The 23,395-nt window shown below is 36.9% G+C and overlaps 1 protein-coding gene and 1 non-coding gene across 2 annotated transcripts in view; one reads left to right on the top strand and one right to left on the bottom strand.

Annotated features, from left to right (window-relative positions):
* Positions 1-3,591: 3,591 nt before the first annotated feature.
* LOC140170073 (trehalase-like) overlaps positions 3,592-23,395 on the bottom strand; it is a 31,266-nt gene continuing 11,462 nt past the window's right edge. The window contains exons 8-15 of the mRNA XM_072193392.1: positions 22,162-22,254; positions 21,380-21,625; positions 11,610-11,659; positions 10,990-11,178; positions 7,110-7,339; positions 6,004-6,228; positions 5,139-5,192; positions 3,592-4,400 (exon numbers count right to left, since the gene is read on the bottom strand). Coding sequence (XP_072049493.1) covers positions 4,146-4,400; positions 5,139-5,192; positions 6,004-6,228; positions 7,110-7,339; positions 10,990-11,178; positions 11,610-11,659; positions 21,380-21,625; positions 22,162-22,254 — 1,342 coding nt within the window. The 3' untranslated portion in view covers positions 3,592-4,145. The remainder of the gene's footprint in view (positions 4,401-5,138; positions 5,193-6,003; positions 6,229-7,109; positions 7,340-10,989; positions 11,179-11,609; positions 11,660-21,379; positions 21,626-22,161; positions 22,255-23,395) is intronic.
* Trnat-ugu (transfer RNA threonine (anticodon UGU)) lies at positions 6,628-6,701 on the top strand. Its single transcript has one exon. It is a non-coding gene; the product is annotated as a tRNA-Thr (tRNA).

Raw genomic sequence — 23,395 nt, 5'->3', positions numbered from 1 at the left:
TATACGACTTGTGAAGAAGCGATCTTTTTAAAATTCCCTTGAATTTTACAGAAATAGCTAGCTCGAGATACTCTAACTAAAATACAGGTTTACATTTACTATCGTACATTATCTTGCTGTATTTCAGCTAGAGCGCCAGACGACAAGCTTCCGGGTTTTTTTTGGAGAACAATACTGTTACGTAAGATGAAGAAGAAACCCGCCTCGGAGCCCGCCCTACTCATTATTTCATTGTACTTATTGCATTGCAATTTGCCTTCATATATTACGTAATCAACACAAAGCTTTTGTGAGGATTAGTGAGTGGATAAGAAATTGACAGCGGAGGATACGAAGGACGAATTGTTAGTTGTCAATCATGAATTGCCGCAACGTTTTAATATTTTACTGCATGGCATTCCGCAAGCACCAAGACAAATTGTGCCGTATTTTTCCAAAGATCATCTCATATGAAGTAAGCTGAATGCGATCTGTACTTTTGTAACATTCCGATCGCTTTTGATCACCTATTATCGGCGAATTTGATTGACAACACGTGAGTTCATGTTGTGTAAACATAATTAGCATAGACACAAATGAAATTACGATGCAATACAATGCAATTTGAATGCGCAGCAGATCTATAGAAATAAGGCTGCCCGGTTTTATGCAGAATTAGACCACGTCTGGAAATAGCCTGAACAATATATAATGAGCAATCAGTACAACACTTTTGATTGGTCCATATGCATATCATACATCAGGCGAAACTGGAAATAGTAAAACGTATGTCGAGGGCTGAGCGCAATCGGGCCAATAGCCTCATCTTCATATGGAAATGAGATTTTGGTAGTTATGTTCATGTTCATGGCATAATGGGATTTAGGCAAAGGAGATAAAAAACCTATAGTTGGAGAACAAGCATGCATAAATGCGTGTATCTTTAAAGGAAATCGCCGGCAATCACAACATTATGCCTTATATGTAAAAAAACAAAACAAAAAACTATCAAGCACGAATCACGTGGTTTTATTTAGAGCAAACTCATATTGACCATAAAAACGAATAAAACAAGAGATATTCAAAATTCCCGGGCCGAAATTGCGGGTGGCAATGACGTCCGAAATTTACAAATGTAAAGGATATGTAAAAAAAACCGTATTAGGGCGTCACACACCATTGCGTTCAGTTAATTGTATAAGAAAAGAGGCCGTTTTAAAAGTTGCACCTGAGTCCAAAACAGTCCGGTTTTATAGCCTGACCTGATGTATTGTTTGAGAATCGACTCCTATGGACTCAGATGCAACTTTTAATACTATTCAAAACGATCTCTTTTTTAGCCATTGTGACTGAACACTTTTAATTGTTGGCTCCTGCGTGGCCAAAAAAAAAAATGACCACCTCTCAAAAAAAAATTGACCTTTTTGCTTATAACTCAGGAATGGCTGGGTATGTCGCAGGTAGGTCAAACTATACTTTTTCTGAATCCTTGCAATGAGAGGAATAATTTGATGTGCTTATTAACCACATTTGACCACCGTCTTGACCTTCAACCTTGAGTGGCTGGAGTGCCGGGAATTACTAGTATTTTTGTTAATATATGTGTTATAGGACCATAAAAGGAAGCTAAAAAAAGTGGGTTTGGTAAAGTCTTGTGGGGGTCATTATCAAATTACCGTAGATACCAGACTAACTACAATGATGGTACTATTGAACGACATTAAAAGAATGGGGTATTAATCAAAATACGCGTAAATAAATAAACCATGTTAAAATTGTTGCTAATAGCAGGGGTGTAGCCAGCCGTTTTGGTCGGGGGGGGGCAATTTACAATTGCGGGGGCACAGGCGAAAAAAACGATGTGCGCGCGTATACTATATTCGCCCATAATATCAAGATGGAAATGGCTTTATTTTTACATTATGCGCGCGTAGAGCGCAAAATTTTTGTATTTTACACTATTTTGGCCCATGATCGGGCTGAATTTTAGTAGAAAAGGGGCTCCTTGCCCCTTTTCTTTTCCTTTGCCTTCCTGGTTTTCTCTTTAATCTTTTTTCAGAGGGGCACTTTTTTCTTTCATTTTTGTCAAGCACTTCTGCCCCACCTGACCCCCCCCTCGCTGGCCTATGCCTAATACTTCTTATATTTTTTGTGAAGTCTTTATTTACCTGTAGACGAGAAAATAACGAGGAATATGCAGATTTGGATGCTGATGACTGCTATGGGTGGATTAATTATGCAATATAGTTAGTTCATTTTTTTTAACCTGCACTTTTAAGATGTGTATATGAGGTGACTTGATATTTGTTTGAGTACAAACTACTTGAGACTAGTATTTGAATTGGAGATTAGTACTTTGTCGACAGAACATGACAGGTCCTGTCTGGTAAAAATGACTAATAGCCATTATATTTCTAACAAATTGTAATTTGTTATTCTTCCAGAAAAAAACCGATGTCCGGAAGGGTTTATATACATTTAAAGCCGAAATATGAAGTTAAAACTACAGAAAATGTGAAAAAACAACAACAAATAATTATTAGGTATAAACCAAAAAGTAATTACCCTCCTTTATCATGAGATAATAACTCCAAATCTATGCATCAGAATTTAAAACTGAAATAGCACAAAGAAACCCAGATTTGTATTGAAAAGTTTTATGCCTCATTTGTCTTAATAGCCATCAAATTTGTTGACATGATGACTATTTGAATGTAAAAGACCCCTATCGAGTGCCTGATCGTCATTGGTCACCGCGGTTTGACCGGTAATATAGAGGATGTAATGGCGCAGTGACTTGAGTAGCTTTGTAGCGCACCTTTTGAAAATGCATCTTTTTTATTCAAGGTGTCACCATAGCTACAAACTTTGAGCTATCTAAACAAACATGACAAATGAGGTATCAAAATTTGCAGAATTAACCCGGGGATGTTTTTGCTATTGAATAATATATTTTTAGTTTTATCTGGTGATAAGGGGGAGTAATTACTTTTTGGCCATTCAAGGTAGACAAGTTGAAACAGTCGGGAAGTCTACAAAATTGCATGTGCAGATTGTCACGCCACATACATCGGAGAGTCAGGCAGGAAGCTGGAAACGCGACTTGCGGAACACAAGTCGAAAGCTGCTGGCTCCAAATCGGCTGTACAAGAACATGTAAAGGCGAGCAAAAACGCGCACCAAATAGACTGGGACAACGTAAAAGTGTTGGAGAAAGAAAAGAATTTCCCAGGAGGTCCTTGAAGCTATCCAGATCAAGAAGCAAGGACCTTCATTGAACCGAGACACAGGATTGGAATTAGATCCTGTGAGGGACAACCTGATCAAACCCCGCGACACCAGGGGCAGGAAACTTCCGACTTCGGTGACGTCACCAAGTGTGACGTCACCTGATCAGGTTGGTCTCTAGCCGTTTCCAAGAAATCATCTGAGCTAACAACATCAACTGATGACGAGGAAGTTCCTCGAAAGCGCTCCCGGTTAGCGAAATAAACAAGTAGTGTTGAAGTTTAATTTAATAACTTTCATTTTATTTACCACTAACTATGAATCTGTAATTCCATGTGTTTAAAAAGTGTTTTCTGTTTTCTGTACAGAATTGATGCTTTAAAGCCTTAATGTACGATCTTTATAAATGTTTTGATTTTTTGCTTCCAAAATGATAATATGCAATCATTATGAAAGTTCCCAATACATTTGGACGCGAAAAACATTAGAATTTGCAAAGAAACAACATCATAAACTTCACCTCTATCACTCGAATTATCTTGCACTTTTTGGATTAGGACGGTGAGTGCGGCCTCAGAGTTAGTGTCCTACGCAGCCAGTTTGGTTATCGTAACCAAACTGGCTTCGTAGGAGACTACGATTTGCGATCGTTTAGACATATTATCATAATCTGAAAAAGTATGATATGTCGGACCAACAGAAAATCATCCCGTTTTACTACAAATAAGGCGAATTTGACAGTTTGCTCATAGATTTAAGTTGGAACATGTGTAAGTATTACAAATATGCCAAAAAAATAAATGTATATAAAAAGATCGTACATTAATTAAGGCTTTAAGTTAGTACTGTAAAAGTTGTTGTAGTATATTTCAGTAAAACGTTTCGAATATTCTACTCCTTCAACAGCGGTTACAGAATTCAGCAGACTTGTCCATTCGTCATGTTGCTACTTCCGACTCAAGTCTTTGATATGGCAAATTATCAAGCACTGACTGAGAAGCAATATTGCATTGACCGATTCTGCGGATTACGGAGGTAATTACAAATATAAGGCATCCAAGTAACACTGACGCTGATGCTATGATAAGGCCAGTCATTTCCAAACTTAAAGTTCTGGGTACTTCTGACGTTAATTTGTCTCCGTATTTTTCGAGGAGAGTTAGTATGACACCGTTCGTCCAACCAAATCCAATCTGTATAATAGAGGGAAGCAGAAACGGTGAAAATGGGTGAGTATTGGAATACTGATTTCAATTGGGAGTATACCCGGAATCCTAAAAGTATTGGGATGTTTACAATGTGGGCGTAAGTAGGGACAGTGGACGATAGGGAAGGTTGTTTAGTCTTGACACCAATAAAGCGTTATTTCAGCACGCAGGTTGAAACTAACCATGCTAACAGAAACACACATTGCAAGTTCTTCATAGTTGTTTCAACACCTTTTGTACAGCATCATGCATACTAGAATTTGGTTTACCCGTGTACTGTAACACACCAATTATTATAAATTTGCAAAACATCTAATAAAGTACATGCATATTTTAACCAGGAAGTGCAATATAAAACCTCTAACGGTAACCCTCGTTTAAGTTTTAATGTTTGTTGTACCAACAACAACCATATAATATTAACATGAAAACTACACACTATTATCCCTAACAGCTCCCCATATACACATGGGTGGGTGGAGCAAACGAGGTAAAGCGCCTTTAATACATAAGTGAGAAGAACGTCGGCGCAAAATTGATTCGCCTATTACCTCGAGTTACCTCGCGATGCACGAGTCACAGCCTTTTGCTGCACCACCATGACCTTGTCTTTGTCCATCAAAAATCTATCAAAGTATAACCTGAAAGTTTTGCAGTATGAGTCTCTGTACTCAACATAATGAGTTGAATGAACTCGACAAATGAGTTTGTTATTATACATACCACGGTATCATATTCGCCACCATGTCCAGGCACTCCCTGCTTCTCAACATCATACTGTACAGTCATGTAAAAACAATGGTCAGACCCTAATGATTTTCATTTCGCTCTTGTGAAATAATTCTTAGAGCTACCGACTTTTTCAACTCATTAGTTAGGTGCAAATAGTCATTACCTTTGAATAGTCATTACCTTTAATATTTAGGAGAAACTTCGGTGAAAATCGCATTTTTGTAAAACAATTTAGCCTAAAATTAATTTTGCCTATACTTTTTTACATAGCCAGATTTTCCCAAATTTGCATTATGTGGGCGCCCTCACATTATGACATCGTAGCGACATTATGTGGGAAATGTTTGTACTTATTTTAGTATCACTATGTAGCGGGCACCCATAGCTATACATTAGTACCAAATATAATGGTATATGACGTTTATAACGTTTATAGTTGCACCCCCCCCCCTCGAAGTCCGTGTTATAAAACATGGCTCAGTATGTTAACAGTGAATTATAAAATAATAGCATTTACGTGTTCACTAACAAATAACACATGACAAAGCAGAAGCCAAAATGTTCCATAAATACTCCCAGAGTTTTTAGGCAGAAGTATTTTCTTCCAAAAAGGTATAGGCCGTGAGACGTTTCAAACGCTAGTTACCACCTTACTTTTGATGTCATTGGAATAAAGAATATTCAGATTGGTTTTTGGTTGCTATTAATTTTGGTATTGAACCAATTTTAAGATTGAACCAATATTAAAATTGCTGCATCAGTCAAGAGTGGGTGAGAATGATTTTCCCCTTTTTGCTACAAACTTTGCCACAGAATTACTCTTCAGAATGGTCAGGAACAGTAAAAGTAAAATTACCTTTTCAAACATAATCCCCTTCTTTTTGTAAGCTTTCCAATTCGTAATTGTCCAATTTTGTGCCAGTTTAAAGGCATATTCCTTAGCCTTTGGGAGACTGCTGGAATCAAAAGCTTGTATGACAATTTCTTGAAGTGGCGGCCATGCATTGGGGTAGTCCCATTGTTGATCTGTATCGTGTAGAGATGTTGGAATACCGCCTGGATAATTTAGCACTCCAAGTTTCTGTAATAGCAATACAATGAGTGTATGTGGTCAGACTTTGTTAAAACGTCCTGTTTTTGGCGTTTCTTTACCGTCAGGAACTTGGATGGAAACCATTGCAACGGCTTAAAGGTAGCTGACCTGATCATCGTACCCCCTCTACTTTACCTGCCCATTAAAATGACGATTTTGGATCAGGTGAAAGCTCATATTTTTCTTATAAGCCAAGTGCAAATGTTATGCCTAAGATATGTTTCGTGGTACATGAAAAAACTGTTTTTCCATGTAATATTTCCTCACAGGGATGATGGCAATTTATTTCTCGCATTTACGGGCCTAGCTACTATGGGCTATTTGCGGGGAGGAGATAAGTTTAAGTGACCGCTTATGGGTTCGAATTTCAACCAGCCTAATCATGAAGCTCCAGTGGCCCAGTGGTTAAGGCACAGGTCTTGTAAACCTGAGGTCCTGGGTTCGATTCCCAGGCGGGATCACTTTTCTACTTGTCTCCTATATTATTTGCGACGGCGAATCTGGTGAAAAAGTATGTTTAAAAACGTGGTAGTTTCGCAGGGCCTGCATGGTAGTTTGGTGGTAACGAACTTATTCTCGGAAGTCAACAATGACTGGCGCAATTTAGCTCAAAACTTGGAATAAGAATGTTTGAGTGCATGGGCCACCAATAAGTGCAACATATTCGTAATAATTTCATCAGGGTGTTTTCTGATGGTTTTGTGTAATGAATGCCAAGAATGTTCTTTTTAAATAACATATTAAGACCAGACGAAGTTGCACAGAAAGGCATGATATGTTGATGTGGCTTTATTGAATATCTATCTCGGGACGGACTTTTTCAAAATGCTACAAAATGTAAGACAAATTAATTTTAATTAAAAACTTACTTCCAAATATTTCACGACTTTCCCCTCAATTTCAGCATTCCCATTGTCCGTAGAATAGCATTTAGCCCACATTGGCATTATATTGGAAGGATAAAATTCGTTTCGATTTCGGGAAAGTTCTAAATCAAAATCTAACCATACTCCTACATCGTCGTCCCAAAATATTTCTTGGATGGCGCGGATTCGTCTTTGGTGTGCTTTCGTGTATGTGTCTGCTTTTGACTGGTCACCTTTAAAAAGTTATACAAGACATTAGTGAGAAAACAGTCAAAATCAATTTTTATGAAAGAGACATTTCTTCAAATTTATAAGGATTCACAGTAGTGGCATTTTTAAACATGCTATGGGCTGCGCAATAATTATGAGCCCCCTCCCATTTTACCCTCTGGGAATTTTTTTACTGGGAATCACACTCCGGACCTCTTTGAGACATGTAGATCAATAACTTGACCACGGGAACTACATGATTATGCAGACTCCACAAACCTGATCACTTGTGAGGTACACCGCCTTACCCAAGGATCACTACACTGAAATAGGATCTAAATCCAAATAGATCTCTGCACGGAGTGTTTGTGCACTTTGCTGGGGATCTTTGACTGGTAAAACCATAAAAATTACACAATATCTCACTATTCGTGGATATGTGTTGTCAAAGTTACATGTAGGCCTACAAGAGGCCATATTTTAACAATGATCCCAAATGACCGCTTGATCGCCTTTAACCCAAACGTCTTAGAGTATAGATGAGGTGACCTATGATGTCACATGTTTACATTCAGACCGCACTCTGTTGTTTCAAAGCAGGCAAAATAACACAGAAGTGTCTATGACAGACCACGTAAATCTCTTTAAAACTCAACTTTGAAAAACCTTTGAAGTTTTGTGTGATATTATGTATATCGTCGTCCGTATTCCATAGTGGCGTATAGTGGGGCGCCGCGAATAAACAACTTTTCGAGAAAATCGGGTTTGAAGAAATGCCAATTTAAAATCGAGTTGTGTAAATCAGACATTCATTATATTTTGTAAATGATGTGAAATTTCTGTAGTAAACTAAATAGATTTTATTGTTATATATTTTTCAAAAGAAATAAATACATACTATTGCTGGCAAACTGACAATAAAACTATACGTCACTATGGAAAACGAACAAAACGCAATACCCTAACCTTACGTTAACCGTACGCCACCTCGGTCGCCGTGTAATCCCTATGGCGTTACTTTTCGTCGTTCGTATTCCATAGTGGCGTATAGGTCCGATACGCGTACGCCACTATGACATACGATGTTTTTTCATTTTGCCGATATTTCATAATTATAAAATGTGTGTAAAAAGTGGCGTATGGTCGATACGCCACTATGGAATACAAAAATGTCACTTTGTAACTATACGCCACATTTAATTAATTAATTACTAATTAATTAGCTAATTATGACTGATGAGACTTAGAAAAATGAAAGAGAACATCATTAAAAACATATGTGCCAATTTTCAAAAAATGACCAAAAATCACTATACGCCACTATGGAATACAGCCGACGATATGGTCAATTCCAGCCAAAGCGGGACAAAATTCTCTCTGGGGGCCATTTTGAAAATGTTTTCCTTTTCAATTCTAGACTTATCAAATGAGACGATCATATCTAGTGAATCATCAGGTGGAAGTGCCATCGGATTGAAAAATGACTTTTCTTGCTAGACCAAATAAAGTGTTAAATGCGCATATGCATGTTACCCACGAATTCAAGCCTTTTTCACCTGTTGTACGCCATAAAATTTCACTTTCTTTAATATCTTTCAATATTTTATGTGTGACTCATATACACTAGAAATCGGTGAAGACTTTGAACGTAAAATAGAATTTTATTACGTATATCTACAAAGAAATATTTTGGTTATTACAAATTTTAAGAAAGAACCAGGTGTACAGTTAAGATTGTGTCAATTCTTCGAACTCTTTCCAAAGTGGCTGTCATTTAACATTACTGTATTATTTCGAAAGATTAGAATAAATGCTTCATATAAATATAAAGTTAGATTTTGTATCTCGTCGCAGGATGAGGATCTCGGATGGAGTCGTGGGTAACATCGTCCGGAAAATAGCAATCCCTAATTTTTTAAAATAAAAATAAAAAATACTTTTCTGTATGTCAATAATTCCGGCTGCAATGGCACTAAAATGAATTTTAATCAAAATACAAACTACATGGAATATTTAGAATGGATCATTATGGCATTTTGGGTATAAAAATTTTGAGAATAATGAAGTTGCCAAATTCAAATAGACAGAGCAAACAGTTTTATATTATTATTTTAGTAAAATCATTCCATGTTTTCATGCAGCAATATTCTATTAAATCGTGTTTGACAGTTCCTATGTACTAAAACACTATCAATACATTGTTAACTATAATTTAAGTAGGGATTCGTGGGTAACCAAAATGTTCGTGGGTAACACATATTTGAAGGTATGTATTGGTAAGCGGCAAAATAGAAAATATTACAGAAGGTTGGAAACCATCATGCGGGTATTCCTCCATTGTGTTTCAACGATTCCCGTTTCTCTAACCAATTGCATTTACCCACAAAATGGTAATTGAGGATAATCAATCAAAACTTCATGATACAGCTTCAGTATACCTTCAAGAGGACGCTATTAAACAGGACTGTTTTGGAACCTATTTCGCATGTTTTCAAAATGTTAAGATGCATAAGAAACATATAATTTACGAGTAAATCCTTGGATTCGTGGGTAACGCCGAATTCGTGGGTAAAGCTATAAGTACTATAGTACCGTTTGGGGTTTGCGTTTCTTAGGTGCATAAACTGTAAGTACTGTAAAAATTATAGCATACCCATGGCTTGAATATGTGCTGATTTGAACTTAAAATAAACAATCTCCTTGTTTTTCAAGGTTAGCATCTATTCGGGATTCGTGGGTAACGAAAGTTTAAACCGTCGTAGATTCTTTTTTAAAGCGGTGAACGTATTTTTACGATTTACAATTTTAAGCGCCTGTCAAACTAAATTCAGTCTCCAAAGTCATTAAATGTTAATTTAAGTTATGGCAATTATATTTGCTGGACTCGTGGGTAACAGTTGATACGTGGGTAACGTCAAATTTGGAATTTTATGGGTAAAACGTATTTGCATAAAATAATCACTTGGACCTCAGAATTATAGAACGAAACTTCGTTTCATGATATAGTTATTTATGGCATATGCACTTAACATTTTTCAGAACGATCATTTTATTTTTGATACGCGGGTAACAAAATTATTAGCCAAATTGACTTAATGGCCTCTAGAGTCCACAAACTTTGGTGGAATTCAATCGTTTTACATATGATGAGAGATCATGCAAACGTCTAACGGTAATAATTTCATTTTGATTGAAGGACATTCAATGACATATATGGTGCTTTATCTTTGGATTCGTGGGTAACGCCAATTCATTTAAGCCATCATAACTTGTCCCCTGGTATGACTTGCTAGTAAAGGCCTATATGCACAATGAGAGCACATTGGACGTGACATGATATGCTCCATCAATAACGTGATTTCCTTTATTAATGACATTTTAAAGTGGAAAGTTAACATAGAGAGAATTTTGTCCCGCTTTCGCTGGAATTGACCATATAGCTCGATGCATTTATAAACAAGATTGATTTTGTATTATTTGCTTTGAAACCAAAGTTAATGAATAAAAATCAACTTCTTCCATGTAAACTATAGTGTTTTTTGCCTGACAATTTTGATCACAGACCAACAGAGGGCGTATCAAATGTAAACACATGTCACCTCATCTATATTCTATAAGAGACCTTCGCGCATGATATGATACCGTAATATAACAATTATAAACATTGGCTTACCATCCCTTTTAAAAAGTTCAGCTAATATCTTTTCATTTAAACAGAGGACACTGTTCAGATCTACTGGAACTATTTGACTTGTGCGTATGTTCTTCAGATCCTTCTCGTTGTGCTTCAACCATCTACTGGAGAAATCCCATCCACTCTCTGCACCAGCGGCCAAATTAGAATAAATTCTAGCTTGTTCTTCTGCAGATTAATAGAAGGTCAGTCACACAAAAGCAGGTTTTTCTACGATTTTTTTTGGATAAATTTCTATGTGTAATTGTTGTCGTCATTAATATGTGTATGAAAGTTAATATACTTACTGTAGTAGTTCAACAAATACTAATCTTTACCCAGAGCAGATAGCGCACATAAACGTTGAAAAACAAACCAATCCGAACCGGCGATATTCGTAATACAAGCACGACGCTTACTAATTGAGTCATCGAGCCAATTGATATTAAAGTTTGTTCATTACTCTGTGTAACTGTTTTCGTCGTCGTTTTTATATTTCAACTTCTTGCTGGGTGTTTTGGTTTTGATCGTTCATGGATTGTATTCTCCGATTAAACCAACGGAATCAAAATATATACCCTTGTTTAGATGCATTATAACAAGTAAGAAACAGTATTTACCTTTGGAACATGACGGGCATTCATCACTGTCTTCGCGAAATGATTCCGGCCTGAAAAGGGACCAAGTAAAGATCCAAATACATTAAGTTGGGAAAATACGATAATGTGACCATCCACCACAAAAGAGCCCTGAAGTCGGAAAATGTGATTTTGAACTACAGTGTAAAATATCCAAAAATGTCATATTTTGAGAAAAAAAATAGATATTCACAGATTTGAAATATGTCATACTTCGCTTACACTGCTGTAAAGTTACGCGGCTATACAAAACTAAAAAGAATTTTAAAAATTGACATTTTATGGACCTGGTTTCAACATAAATAATATAATTTTGATAACTTTCAGTGCAATTTCTCAGTGTCACTCTATTGTAAGGCAAATGTTGAAGAAACATGACTTCATTTCAGGCTATCAAACAAAGCCGGTTTAAGCGTCATTGTGAAGCTACGTCCAGGTATGATCATTCTTTCCAAATCTGCAAAATTCTCAATTTAAGTAGGGGCTTTCTTTTGGGCTCGTTTCTGGTGGACGGTTACAAATGCAAAATTGCACTGTTTCTTTGCTGGACTAGCATCAAGCCATACTTGTCTGAAAAGCAACATACGTACTGCAATGTTTCAGCACCATTTAAGCTTTCAGTATTTATTTTTATATTTTTATTATTATTTATTGACGGTTTAAAATTACCAGTATAAATTAATGATTTAACATTTAAGTGAATTGTGATTTGGACATTATCGAACAAATTATTCCAAGAACTAATACACATTTGTTGTAGACTAAATATTACAGGGTTAAGAATAAGATGTGTGCCTGAATGAAAAGGCGGCATATCATTGCTCACTGTAAATGCAGAACGGCATAGGGCTAATGCTATTTACAACAAATAAGAGATTGTCAAAAAAATTACTCCATCTCATTTTCAAAACTTTTCGCTGTTTTCACAAAATGGCGTGTTTGACATTGCTGGTTAAATCAAAGACAATTTTTTGGTCGACTGTTGTTGTTAAACCTGCTTAATTTCTAAACCCAGCAAACATAAAAATGTTTAAAAAACCTGCTGTACGTGTAGTTTGGTTTTGATCAAAACGTTTTATTAACATTTTAATGTCTTGTAATTTATAGACATCATGAAAACGTGTTTAACGCGGCTGTGTACTCTAGCCATTGTTTCTTTCTCAAAATTTAGTTTTTATGATATGTTTGTACCTTGTTATGTTTTTTATAAATACAAGGAATGAAAATCCAGATTTGTAAACTCCAACTGCAATATTTTAAGGATTTTATTTCACTATTCCACTCGTGTTTGAAATTGAAAAGGAAAGAAAATCTTTGTTGTACCAGCAAGGTACACGCGCGCAACAACTCATCGCTTTGCGTATCGCGCAATTTGTGAACGCACAAATACGCGACGCATACGCGACGCTTATCTGCATGCGCGGCGCATCTTATGGAAACACCACGGAAGCACTGATTTCACAAAAACCTAGTGGTCAAATGGCTCCGTTTTAGCTGATAAAATGTGAGTTCTTTCCCCGATTTAAATATCAAGTTATGAATGGATTTCGCTCAAACTTCTCAAGGGGCTGTGGATTTACCCGATGTTCACGTAATATAAGTTACAAAAACGAAAACTGTCGCATTCTCCTGTGAGATTCGATGAAAGTGCAAAATGTGACCACTTTAAACTTCAACGGCCATTATTTCAATGTTCATTTTCTGATGACGATTTAGGTACACGATAACTCAATAAATACAGCATCTATAGGTAAGCAAATATGATCATCGTAAAAAGCATGATCGACTCAAGAAACGGTTTTATCATTTTTTTATATTTTGGTCTATTTCCGATTTTAGGCATCATTTTGTGCAAATAGGCGTTTTTGAATTTTAAAAAGTTCATTTTGATGCCTTATATGGTCAATATCTCAAAAAATAAGGCCAATATCAAAAAAATAAAAAAAACGTTTTGGAATGGAGCCTCAAGATTGAGCTAAAAACAAAATAAAATATTTTGGAAAGAGTGTTTTTTTTTTTTTTTTTCCTAACAAAAAAAAAAAAAAACTTACTTTTTTTTGATTTTCTTCAGAATTGTTATTTTTACCCCAAATCTGTATTTATATTAAGATTTATTTCATTTCATTTCATTTCATTTCATTTTATTCGCCAGAAAAACATTATAAAATACATATATTGCACATTTATAAGTACTACATCAAAAACAATTAGATATTTAAGAACGATTAAATATAAGCCCCTTGAATAAGTTCAACAGGACTGTTAGATAACATACCAATGGTAAACCGCTTCACGAGTACAACAATTCACTCCCTCTCCAGACGCCCCACCCCCCGATCGGAGGACCCCCTCAGCAACACGACGAACCAGCAACACCCCCACCCCCATCTCCAGAGTGCACAGCTCCCCACAGCAGCCAGCCACACACATGACTTAGTGGTCATGTCCCTTGATGAAGGGACACACTCACCAAATCATGCATATGACCAACCACCGCAAAGTCTGCACACTCCGGAACGAGAGTAGGACTGCCGCCAGCCCAGCATCACCAATGACGTCCCCCAACCGGAAGATGAGACGTCCAAAACGCGAGCAAACTACCGAACCCCCAAAACAAAATTCACCAATAGTACTACATGTATGTAAGCACTACATATGTGTACATCCACATCAAAACGATGCACCCGTCGGCCGCCACACGTGTTCCTTTCCACATAAACAGCCAGGGACAAATACCAGACCCGTCCCAAGCCTAAGCCGCCCCAAGCCATACCGAAGTCACCAGATTCAGGAATACAGAAACGCATTCCCAAACCATGCGACCCGGGGACGACCTGAAGCGACCCCCACCTGAGACAAGCCCGGCACCCACCCCCAGCTATCATGCGAAACGAGACACATGCAGCAACCGACAAGCGCACCGCCCCGATATGGATGTACACATATGGGAATTGAGCAACATGGCCTGCTGGGCAGATAGCACCAACCCCTGGGAGGGTGGGTTGGAGCAACCAATTGACAAAACAGGACGGAAAACAAGAGAACCCTGGCAGGGAAAGCCAAACAGTGACAAGAAGTCAACTTTCAAAGTGGCTAACCGTATGGCTCTCTACAAACACAAAACAACAAAAGGGCTGAGAGACCCCCCAGGATGAAGAGCAAAACTCCCACCAGGCCAGGCAGCTCATATGAACATATAAAATGTAAATAAATATTATGTAAAAATTATAACAAGAACAAAAATACAAAAGTACAGAAAGGAAATTACAGTTATTGCACCCAAAAAGGTAAAAAAGAAATCAGGATTAGTTCTGGACCTGCCAGCTGATTTCACTTAAATATTTTTTTGTACCTTGTAAAAAACTAGGAAGACTCATCAAGAGTTGGTCCTTGACATGAGAGGGTAAATTGTCAAAATAAACAGGAAATCTATTAAAAACTGTGAATTTAAAACTGTCAGTTCTGGCATATGAATGATGAAACTTAAGAGTGTCTGCATGACGCAAATTAATCTTGATATATTTGAAGGGATCAACGTCGTACACACCACAGAGACACTTGGTAACATAGGCAATGGCAAGATATGTATATCTGTTCTCCAGTGAAGTAAGACTAAGTCTTTGGAGGCGCTCATTATAAGACAACTCGCCCCTAGGTGCAGGGATACAAGAGCGTGCTAAGCGCTTCTGAATATTTTCAAGTTTTTAAGATGACCAGACTGATGTGGAATCAAGCTGGGGCCCCGTATTCAAGAATGGGGCGGCATAATGTATTGTAAAGCCTAACAAGGATATCAGCATCATTACAGCGAACAAGACGTCTGATGAAACCAAGGAGCCTTGAAGCCCTGGAAGTAATATGCTTAATGTGATCCCCCATTTCAGATTAGAAGAAATGATAATACCCAAATATTTGTAGCTTTGCACAACACCCAAAGGCGAGTTGAGAATATTATAAGAGGGACTGCGATGCGCAACGCCAACTCTCCTACTTAGACGCATAACTTTGCATTTATCAGGATTTAAAGACATTTTATTAATTTGACACCAATAAGTAATATTATCAAGATCACCTTGTATGATGTTGATGTCATTTTCAGAACGGATAGGCCTGTAAAGAAGTGTGTCATCCGCATATTGCGGAAGAGAAGATTGCACATAGTTTGGTAAATCCAAAACGAACAAATTAAATAAAAGAGGACCCAAGACCGAGCCTTGGGGGACCCCTGATTGAACAGGGATCCATCCGGATGAAGCCCCCCTGAATTGGACACACTGAGAACGATTCATAAGAAAGGATGAAATCCAATGCCACAAAGGGCCACAAATGCCATAATGGTGCAGCTTTTTTAAAAGAATTTGATGACTCACTTTATCAAAAGCTTTGCTCCAATCAAGAAAAATGACATCTACATCAGGAGGTGATCTTTCATCAAGAATCTGAGCCCAATGATAGCAAACAGAACTGAGAAGAGTGGTACATGACCGACCAGAAACAAAACCATGTTGCTGATGAGAAATCAGGCCAACATTACGCATGTACTTGACCATACGGCCAGTAACCACCCTCTCCAGCAGTTTACCAACCACAGAACACAATGAGATAGGCCTATAGTTTTTAATACTTGAAATATCACCAGCTTTGTGAATTGGCACTACGTTGGCTCTCCTCCAGTCATCAGGAATTCTACCTTCGCTAAGAGATAAATTGAAAAGCAGGGTAAGTGGCATCGCAACTTGACCAGCAGTAATTTTAACATGGTAGATGTAATACCATCAGGCCCGGGGGCCTTACCTGACTTTAAACGATTGATAAGCTGAAATATCTCATTAGCGTCAGTACCGATGGCCACTAGAGGTGAGCCAACGTGTCCATCACAGGTGGTATCAACATTGGAGTCTACATCTGTAAAATTTGAGGCAAAAAAAGTGTTAAAATTAGTTGCAATAGTTGCAGGGTCAGTAATAAAAATATCTCCATCTTTAAAAGATGTGGCACATTGTTTGGCCTTGGATGCACGAACAAAGGACCAAAATTTTGCGCCATAGTTTGAGTTGTCAGCAGAAATATCTTTGAGATAATTGTAATAATCCTTTCTAATCTGAGACTTGAGTTTATTACGACACTTCTTATATTGGTTCCATTTATTATAGTTATCAGGAGCTTTACGGCTAGCTCTATACAGTCGGCGCTTCCTCCTAGCAAGATTTATAGTCTCAACTGTAATCCAAGGCTTCTTGGGCTTCTTTTTAGCTTTCCGGGACGGCACATACTTGTGGATACATACCATAAATCTATCCCGAAAAGCGCACCAGGCATCATCAATTGATTTGCCACCGATGACTTTGTGCCAATCAATATTACCAAGCTCGTTTCGAAGCCCATCAACATCCGCCTTGGAGTACTGAAGAAAAGATCCAGGAGGAAGCGTCGGTCTGGGGAGAGCAACACTGAGTGTAAATTGAATACCAGCATGGTCACCACCTGTGATGCCATAATGTGGCATTACCTTACTAATAATATTAGAGTTATTTGAATATAGATGATCGATGAGGGTACCATCAAGATCATTTTCTGAATATCTCCTAGTAACAAAATTAACAAGTTGAGTCATGTTAAGGGGGTCTAATGTCTGAGAAAGTAAACCGTATAATCTTGTGTCACCCTCGGAGACCTTTTGAGAAGGTTGAATATGTGGAGCATCGATGTTGAAATCTCCAACAAGAACAACAGCTAAATATGAATTAACATGTTGGAGAATTCTTTCAATGCAGTCATCTAAATCAGTAAAAAAAGATAATTTTGGCTTTTTAGGACAATACAAGGAGCCATATAGTATGGAACCTTTATGAGTCGTTATTTTTATCCATAACAGTTCTAAATTATCATGTTCAAACTGTGTAATTCTAACTGGGCTGAGACTGTCTTTAGCTGCAATCATTACACCACCGCCGTTCCTTGAGCGATCCTGACGGAAAAGCACATATGGGGCAGCGATGACTTCAGAGTCGCAGATGGAATCAGCAAGAAATGTTTCATTTATAGCCACAATGTCCGGGTTCTCTGTGTCCAACGTAGTGTGGAAATCAGGAAGCTTATTCATAATGCTGCGAGCATTAAAAAATAAAGATGTGATCACATTTGTCCGGTAATTAAAGTCTGTAGATGATGAGAGGGCTGATGAGTTTAAAGTGAAGTTAGACGAATCCCCACCACGATCACTATTGTTGAAAAATGAATCAGTAGGCTGGTTATCGGGGGGACCAGGGCCGGGATTCAGCTCCACATCATTAGATAAAAACAAAACACGAGATGGATGAAACGTAGCTGTCCCATTGTTATAATAGGTGACTGGGCATGATAAGAACCTCCGCCCGTAATGAGAACTTAGTTTTGTTTTGCCTGCAGCATGTAAGCTTACACAAGTTCCCATGGTGGAATGTAAGGAACTAGCATATAAAACTATACATAGCAGTAAAATAGTTGTTGATGGAGCCATAGTTAATTTATTGCACATGAAGCAGTCAATGATAAAGTTAATGTAAGCTTAAACCAAGACTTGTGTGACAGTGGTGCCAAAGGTGCCAAATTCTGCTACCTTGTTTGTGTACAAACCTGGACTCAAAAGTTGTCATCAAAGTCAGGCAAATGTAGCAAGAAAACTGGTTCTCTAGCATTTCCAATGAATACACACTCTTATATAATAATATTGCACATCCCACATAGGATTATTTTGCAGTTATGGGCATAAATAGTAGCAGATTTTGTGAAGCCCATACACTGCCCTGGCTACCCTTACCCTTACCCTTACCCTTATTGATGTCTTGCCTTCATAAAAATGTATACTTGTATATGTTTTGCGCGAATAATTACAAAGTTATTGCACTTTTACTACATGCATGTCTGAGAGTACACAGCCACCTTAATACCGTTTTATATGACTAAAAAAAATACAACTTCATATATTTAAAATGTCATCTTGGTGTTAATGCAAAATATATGTTTTGGCAAACATTTTTGAAAAGTATTGTTCAGGACCTCTAGATAGAGCAAAAAATGGTTATTTTTTAGACACCTTGTATAGTTTATCAATGTCTTCTTGATCGTAAACTGGTAACAGATCTACGACGTCAATAGGGATATGCCGCTTGTTCATACAAGACCAGACCCTATTCCTGAAGCGGTAATATTTTAGTCAACATAACATTTGTATTAATTCTTGGAATAATGTGTCTGATAATGGAATCACAATACGGTATAAAGGGTAGAATAAAATAAAGTATCCCAAATAATAATTATGCGTATACATTTGCTGTAGAGTTACCCCGGCCATGCTGGCTACATAAAAATCGGTTAATACCGCCCTCCCTCGCCAAAGTAACAAAACATATATTATTATTGTTTTTGACCTAGACTATAGAAGGCAGCAGACAGTTGCCTTGAATCTATTTTGTTCACAAAGTCAAAATGCAGAAAATATAATGCGTTTGTAGTCATTAGAAAGCTTGTCTAATCACATGCTGCTGTCACTTTGCAAATATGTTTGAATTACTAACATGTTTAGAGTATTGATGAATATGTTTTAGCAATTAAAAAGCTTGCAAGGTGAAAACAGGAAATAGAGATTAAAAAATGTATTTTGAGGTTTTTAATAGTTTAAAATGTACAATCTTAGCTATCGAATGCTTTTTATTTCATTTGCATCCGATTTGGGGTTTGGAAATGCTGCTTGATTAAAATGAAATACACGCAGACGAAATTGTAAATTTCCTATCCTTTTACATGTGCAGAATTTCTTATGTATTTTATTGTTTTCAGGAGTTGATTTTGAACACATTTCTAGAATTAAGCTAATTTAAGGTACCTTTGACCTGATTTTTTTACAGTTTTTAGTGTTTAACAATATTATTTAAAAAATGTTGACAATATGAAGTTGATAAGTTAAATAATTTAACCCAATTTTCAAAATTCAGTGTTTCTAGACTTTAAACGTCATTTTCAGCCATTTTGTCGTTTCGGGTTATTTAACATTGCGCGCAGCTTTTTTCAACTTCTGTATATCATAGCTCAATGAAATTTGGCATGTGTGTAGAGATAACTCAAATGGAGAGAGTTTTTTTTAATTGCTCAATTTTGGTAAAAAAAAGTGATTTTTTTCCAACGTTTGGGCCGGAAAATGCGTTATTTGGATTTTAACGACATCGTTACCTTAATTAATTTTAATTTTTCAAAACAAGTTTTCCATTTGAGTTTAAAGGTATACATACCCTGTACTCATAACAAATTTCTGAGAATTGGAAGTAAAGAAAAAACTGCGCGCAATCTGATATCCTTAAAATCCATGATGGCCGCAGTTTCCATGGCAACCGTATCCGCAGAATTTTTCTTTCACCCATTTTTCAAATTGGTTTCACCTGAGATATCATTGTGAAAAAGTATGAACTTGATAGGACTAATATATCAAAAAATCACTTTCACCTCGCAAGCTTTACCTTAAACATTAATGCTTAGGAATCCGACCCGATTATGTTTATAAAGTGATATTAAAGGAGGCCATTTCGTGATCCTAGCATCCTCTTTTTATGACATTTTTCAGTAGATATCCAAGAAAAAAGCTTATTTCCAAAATTTCAGTTGATTCCGATTTTGCGTTTGCGAGTTATGCATGGCATGATTATGTGTATTACACTGCTGTAATTGGCGATATTTTTGCTAAGCGAATTAATCTGCAAGAAATATTTGGTACATAAACATTATGTAGCCAGAGGTATCCAGTGGTGTAAAAATCTCAACTTGTTTTGGGAAAAGTGGGGGGATGAGGCTGTGGATCACGAAATGCCCCTTTAAGGTGGTACTACACACTCCCTGATAAAATTTGTAACTAATTTTGCATTTTTTTCTCAAAAAATAACAACACACTGGTAACAAAAGTTATATATATATATATTACAGGGGCAAGGAATCCAATAAATATTACTTCACTGAAATTCCAGTGATTCAAGACAAGTGGTTCATTATAATGTTAAGAAACGAGGTACATTCTAGCGGTACCTCTTTTCTTATCATAAATAACGTACCGCTTGTCTTCAGTCACTGAAATTCCAGTGTAGTAACTGGATTCCTTGCCCCTATAATATACATAACTTTTGTTACCAGTGTGTTATTATTTGTTGAGAAAAATGCAAAAAATAATCACACATTTTAAAGCGGTGTAGTACCACCTTAAGAATGTTTTCAATTATTCTGATCCGAAGTAAAAGGAAGTGTTCATTCACCACATCACCATTACTCACTTTGTTGATAATTATTATGAATCAGTCTCCGAAACTGGGGACCTGGGGAGCCCAGCACCCTCAATAATTTAAGGTAAAATTCAAAATTTGAGGGTAAAAATTCACTTTTGTAAGGCATTATTCAGAATTAAAGGTACAATGCATGTAAATGCGTGTATTTCAAAGGCTTCCGCGCTTCACGCAGGAGAGGAATACAATCTCCCGCACTCACCCCTCAGTGTTTAAGGCCTCATATAGATGGACACCCAATAATAATAATAACAAATCTTCCGGAGCCTCTGGGTCTACTTATATGATAGTAGCTCCCATTAAAAACTAAAGCAAATACTGTACCATAAACAGATAATGTTAACAATAAATTATATTTAGTTTAACGTTTAACGTAGGACAAATCATCTGTGCTTATATAGCATGACAATAAACTTGAAATACTTATACAGCATATATCATAAAGCTTACCTTGGTTTATCAGTATTAACATCGTATCGATTCAGTACAAACGATTCATCACCACCAGGCTTCTGTACCTCCACACTTCTATTCGTCATCCAAAACATATATTCCTTCTCCAGGATTGGTAATAGAGTTCTTACAAAGTCAAAGTTATCGGTGGCCTTAAGATAATTGTAGACGGACGGTATAAAGAATGGTGGTTGACTGCGAATAGTGTAGTAGATACGGTTCCCATTGGGTATGAATCCGAACCTAAAAAAGTGGGAGATTGTGGAATACATCTATATGACTTCATACCTAAATTAAATGAAGAAACGAGTGCAAGTTTGACAAATTATTGGCTCGTTACTCAATCAATTAATAGCGTAAATGAGTAACATGTAATTATGGACTCAGCACGTTTTGCATCTAAGCTCTTCGATTGTAATGTACTAAACTAAACATACCCTGCAAAAATCACCGACTTTATAGGTACTGTAGTTTTGTCAAAATCCGAGATTTTGAATTAAACGCAGGATCCGTCGTTTAATTATTACGATAGAAATATTACTCGAACGCATACGCAATATTCAGTACGTAGATGGTATGCGGGACAGCCATACACACATCAAAGGACCATACCGTAGCACGACCGACGGAGTGACACACATTTGCTCCATCGGCGCTGGTAGTAAATTCCAATTTTCTTTGCTTTGCTCAGCTGTTCGCTCAAAATTAAAAGGGGATATATTTGACTCTGATTTGATAGTAAAAGCTACCATTTTATTAGGAAGAAAGTACGCTCTTACTTGTCAGCCAAGTATGCAAAATTTGACAGCATTCCTCGTACAGTTGTTGTCATACCGCATACCAATAAACCTTTCATGATCCAATATGAATCCCTGGAATCAAAATAATAACAAATCTTTGTTTTAAACAAGTATGAGCGTTTGGGCGGTGTTTTTGTGGGACATGAGAACGCATCAGAAATACTAGACTATGCCATAGTCGATTTTTGAGAAATAAACATATGTTATTAATCATGATGAACGCATTCAGTTGAACTCGAAAGTATACTTATATCTATGACATCAAAATACTAATAAATGGTTATGAAAAAGTTTATTATAATTATATTAGTGACAGTAACAGTTAACTATACGTAGGCTTATATTATTGAATGCAATAATGGCATAATTATAATGGCACTTCAAATACTGAACAATTCTGATTTTAGAATCTACCAGGTTATTAATCGCGAAAGCCCGAGTTGAAAATCGACTATGTACATTGCCTTTTTAACAGGACTTTGACCGGGGACTTAGTCCGTAACACACACTGTCAATCATACTTGTTTATCAATCCAATTTAACCGCAGGAGACGTACAAGACGCGCTCATGCACCTAGTACACAAAGCGCCGCATAGTTGTAGACTAGTTGTGTACGATGTAGTTATCAATGGTAATGGCACGTGCTCGGAGGATTTAAACCATAACGAGATCTGGGCGACCAATCACAATCATGGCCAATTTTAGTTAGGCCAGAAATTGGCCTAACTCTCCATGTCTCGTGTTAAAAATGTTAACCGCAAGTCAAAGTAAGTAGTCCACTTGGGAAGCTAGTAAACAGAGGGAGTACGGTGACTGAAAAGATCAGATGTGAAAATCTATCAAGTGCACACAATTAATACAAATCAGAGTTTTATGCTTAAATGTAATAGCCAAAGTATACAAAATGGGCAAGTGGACTACGGAGAAGTCTACAGAAATACCGAATTGCATTCTGAATACGAAGAATTTCCTTCTGATTTCAAATCATATTGATTTTGTTGAAATTCGCGATATAATAATACGCATTTTATGGCAAATGATTAAAAAGTAATATTTTTGATAAAACAGTCTTCGAAGTGAACTTTATAAATCTAATAATATGTAGCTGGATGAAAAGCCGATGATCAATTGAAAATGTTGACCTTTCGTATTGAAGATATGGACCCCCCCCCCCTACACAAAAAAAATAGGTCTTTTGGGGGAAAAGTGTAT

Source organism: Amphiura filiformis, chromosome 14 (genome assembly GCF_039555335.1).
Source record: "Amphiura filiformis chromosome 14, Afil_fr2py, whole genome shotgun sequence".
NCBI classification, from domain to species: Eukaryota; Metazoa; Echinodermata; class Ophiuroidea; order Amphilepidida; family Amphiuridae; genus Amphiura; species Amphiura filiformis.
The sequence above is the reverse complement of the archived record's forward strand: the minus strand, read 5'-3'. Positions and strand labels throughout refer to the sequence as shown.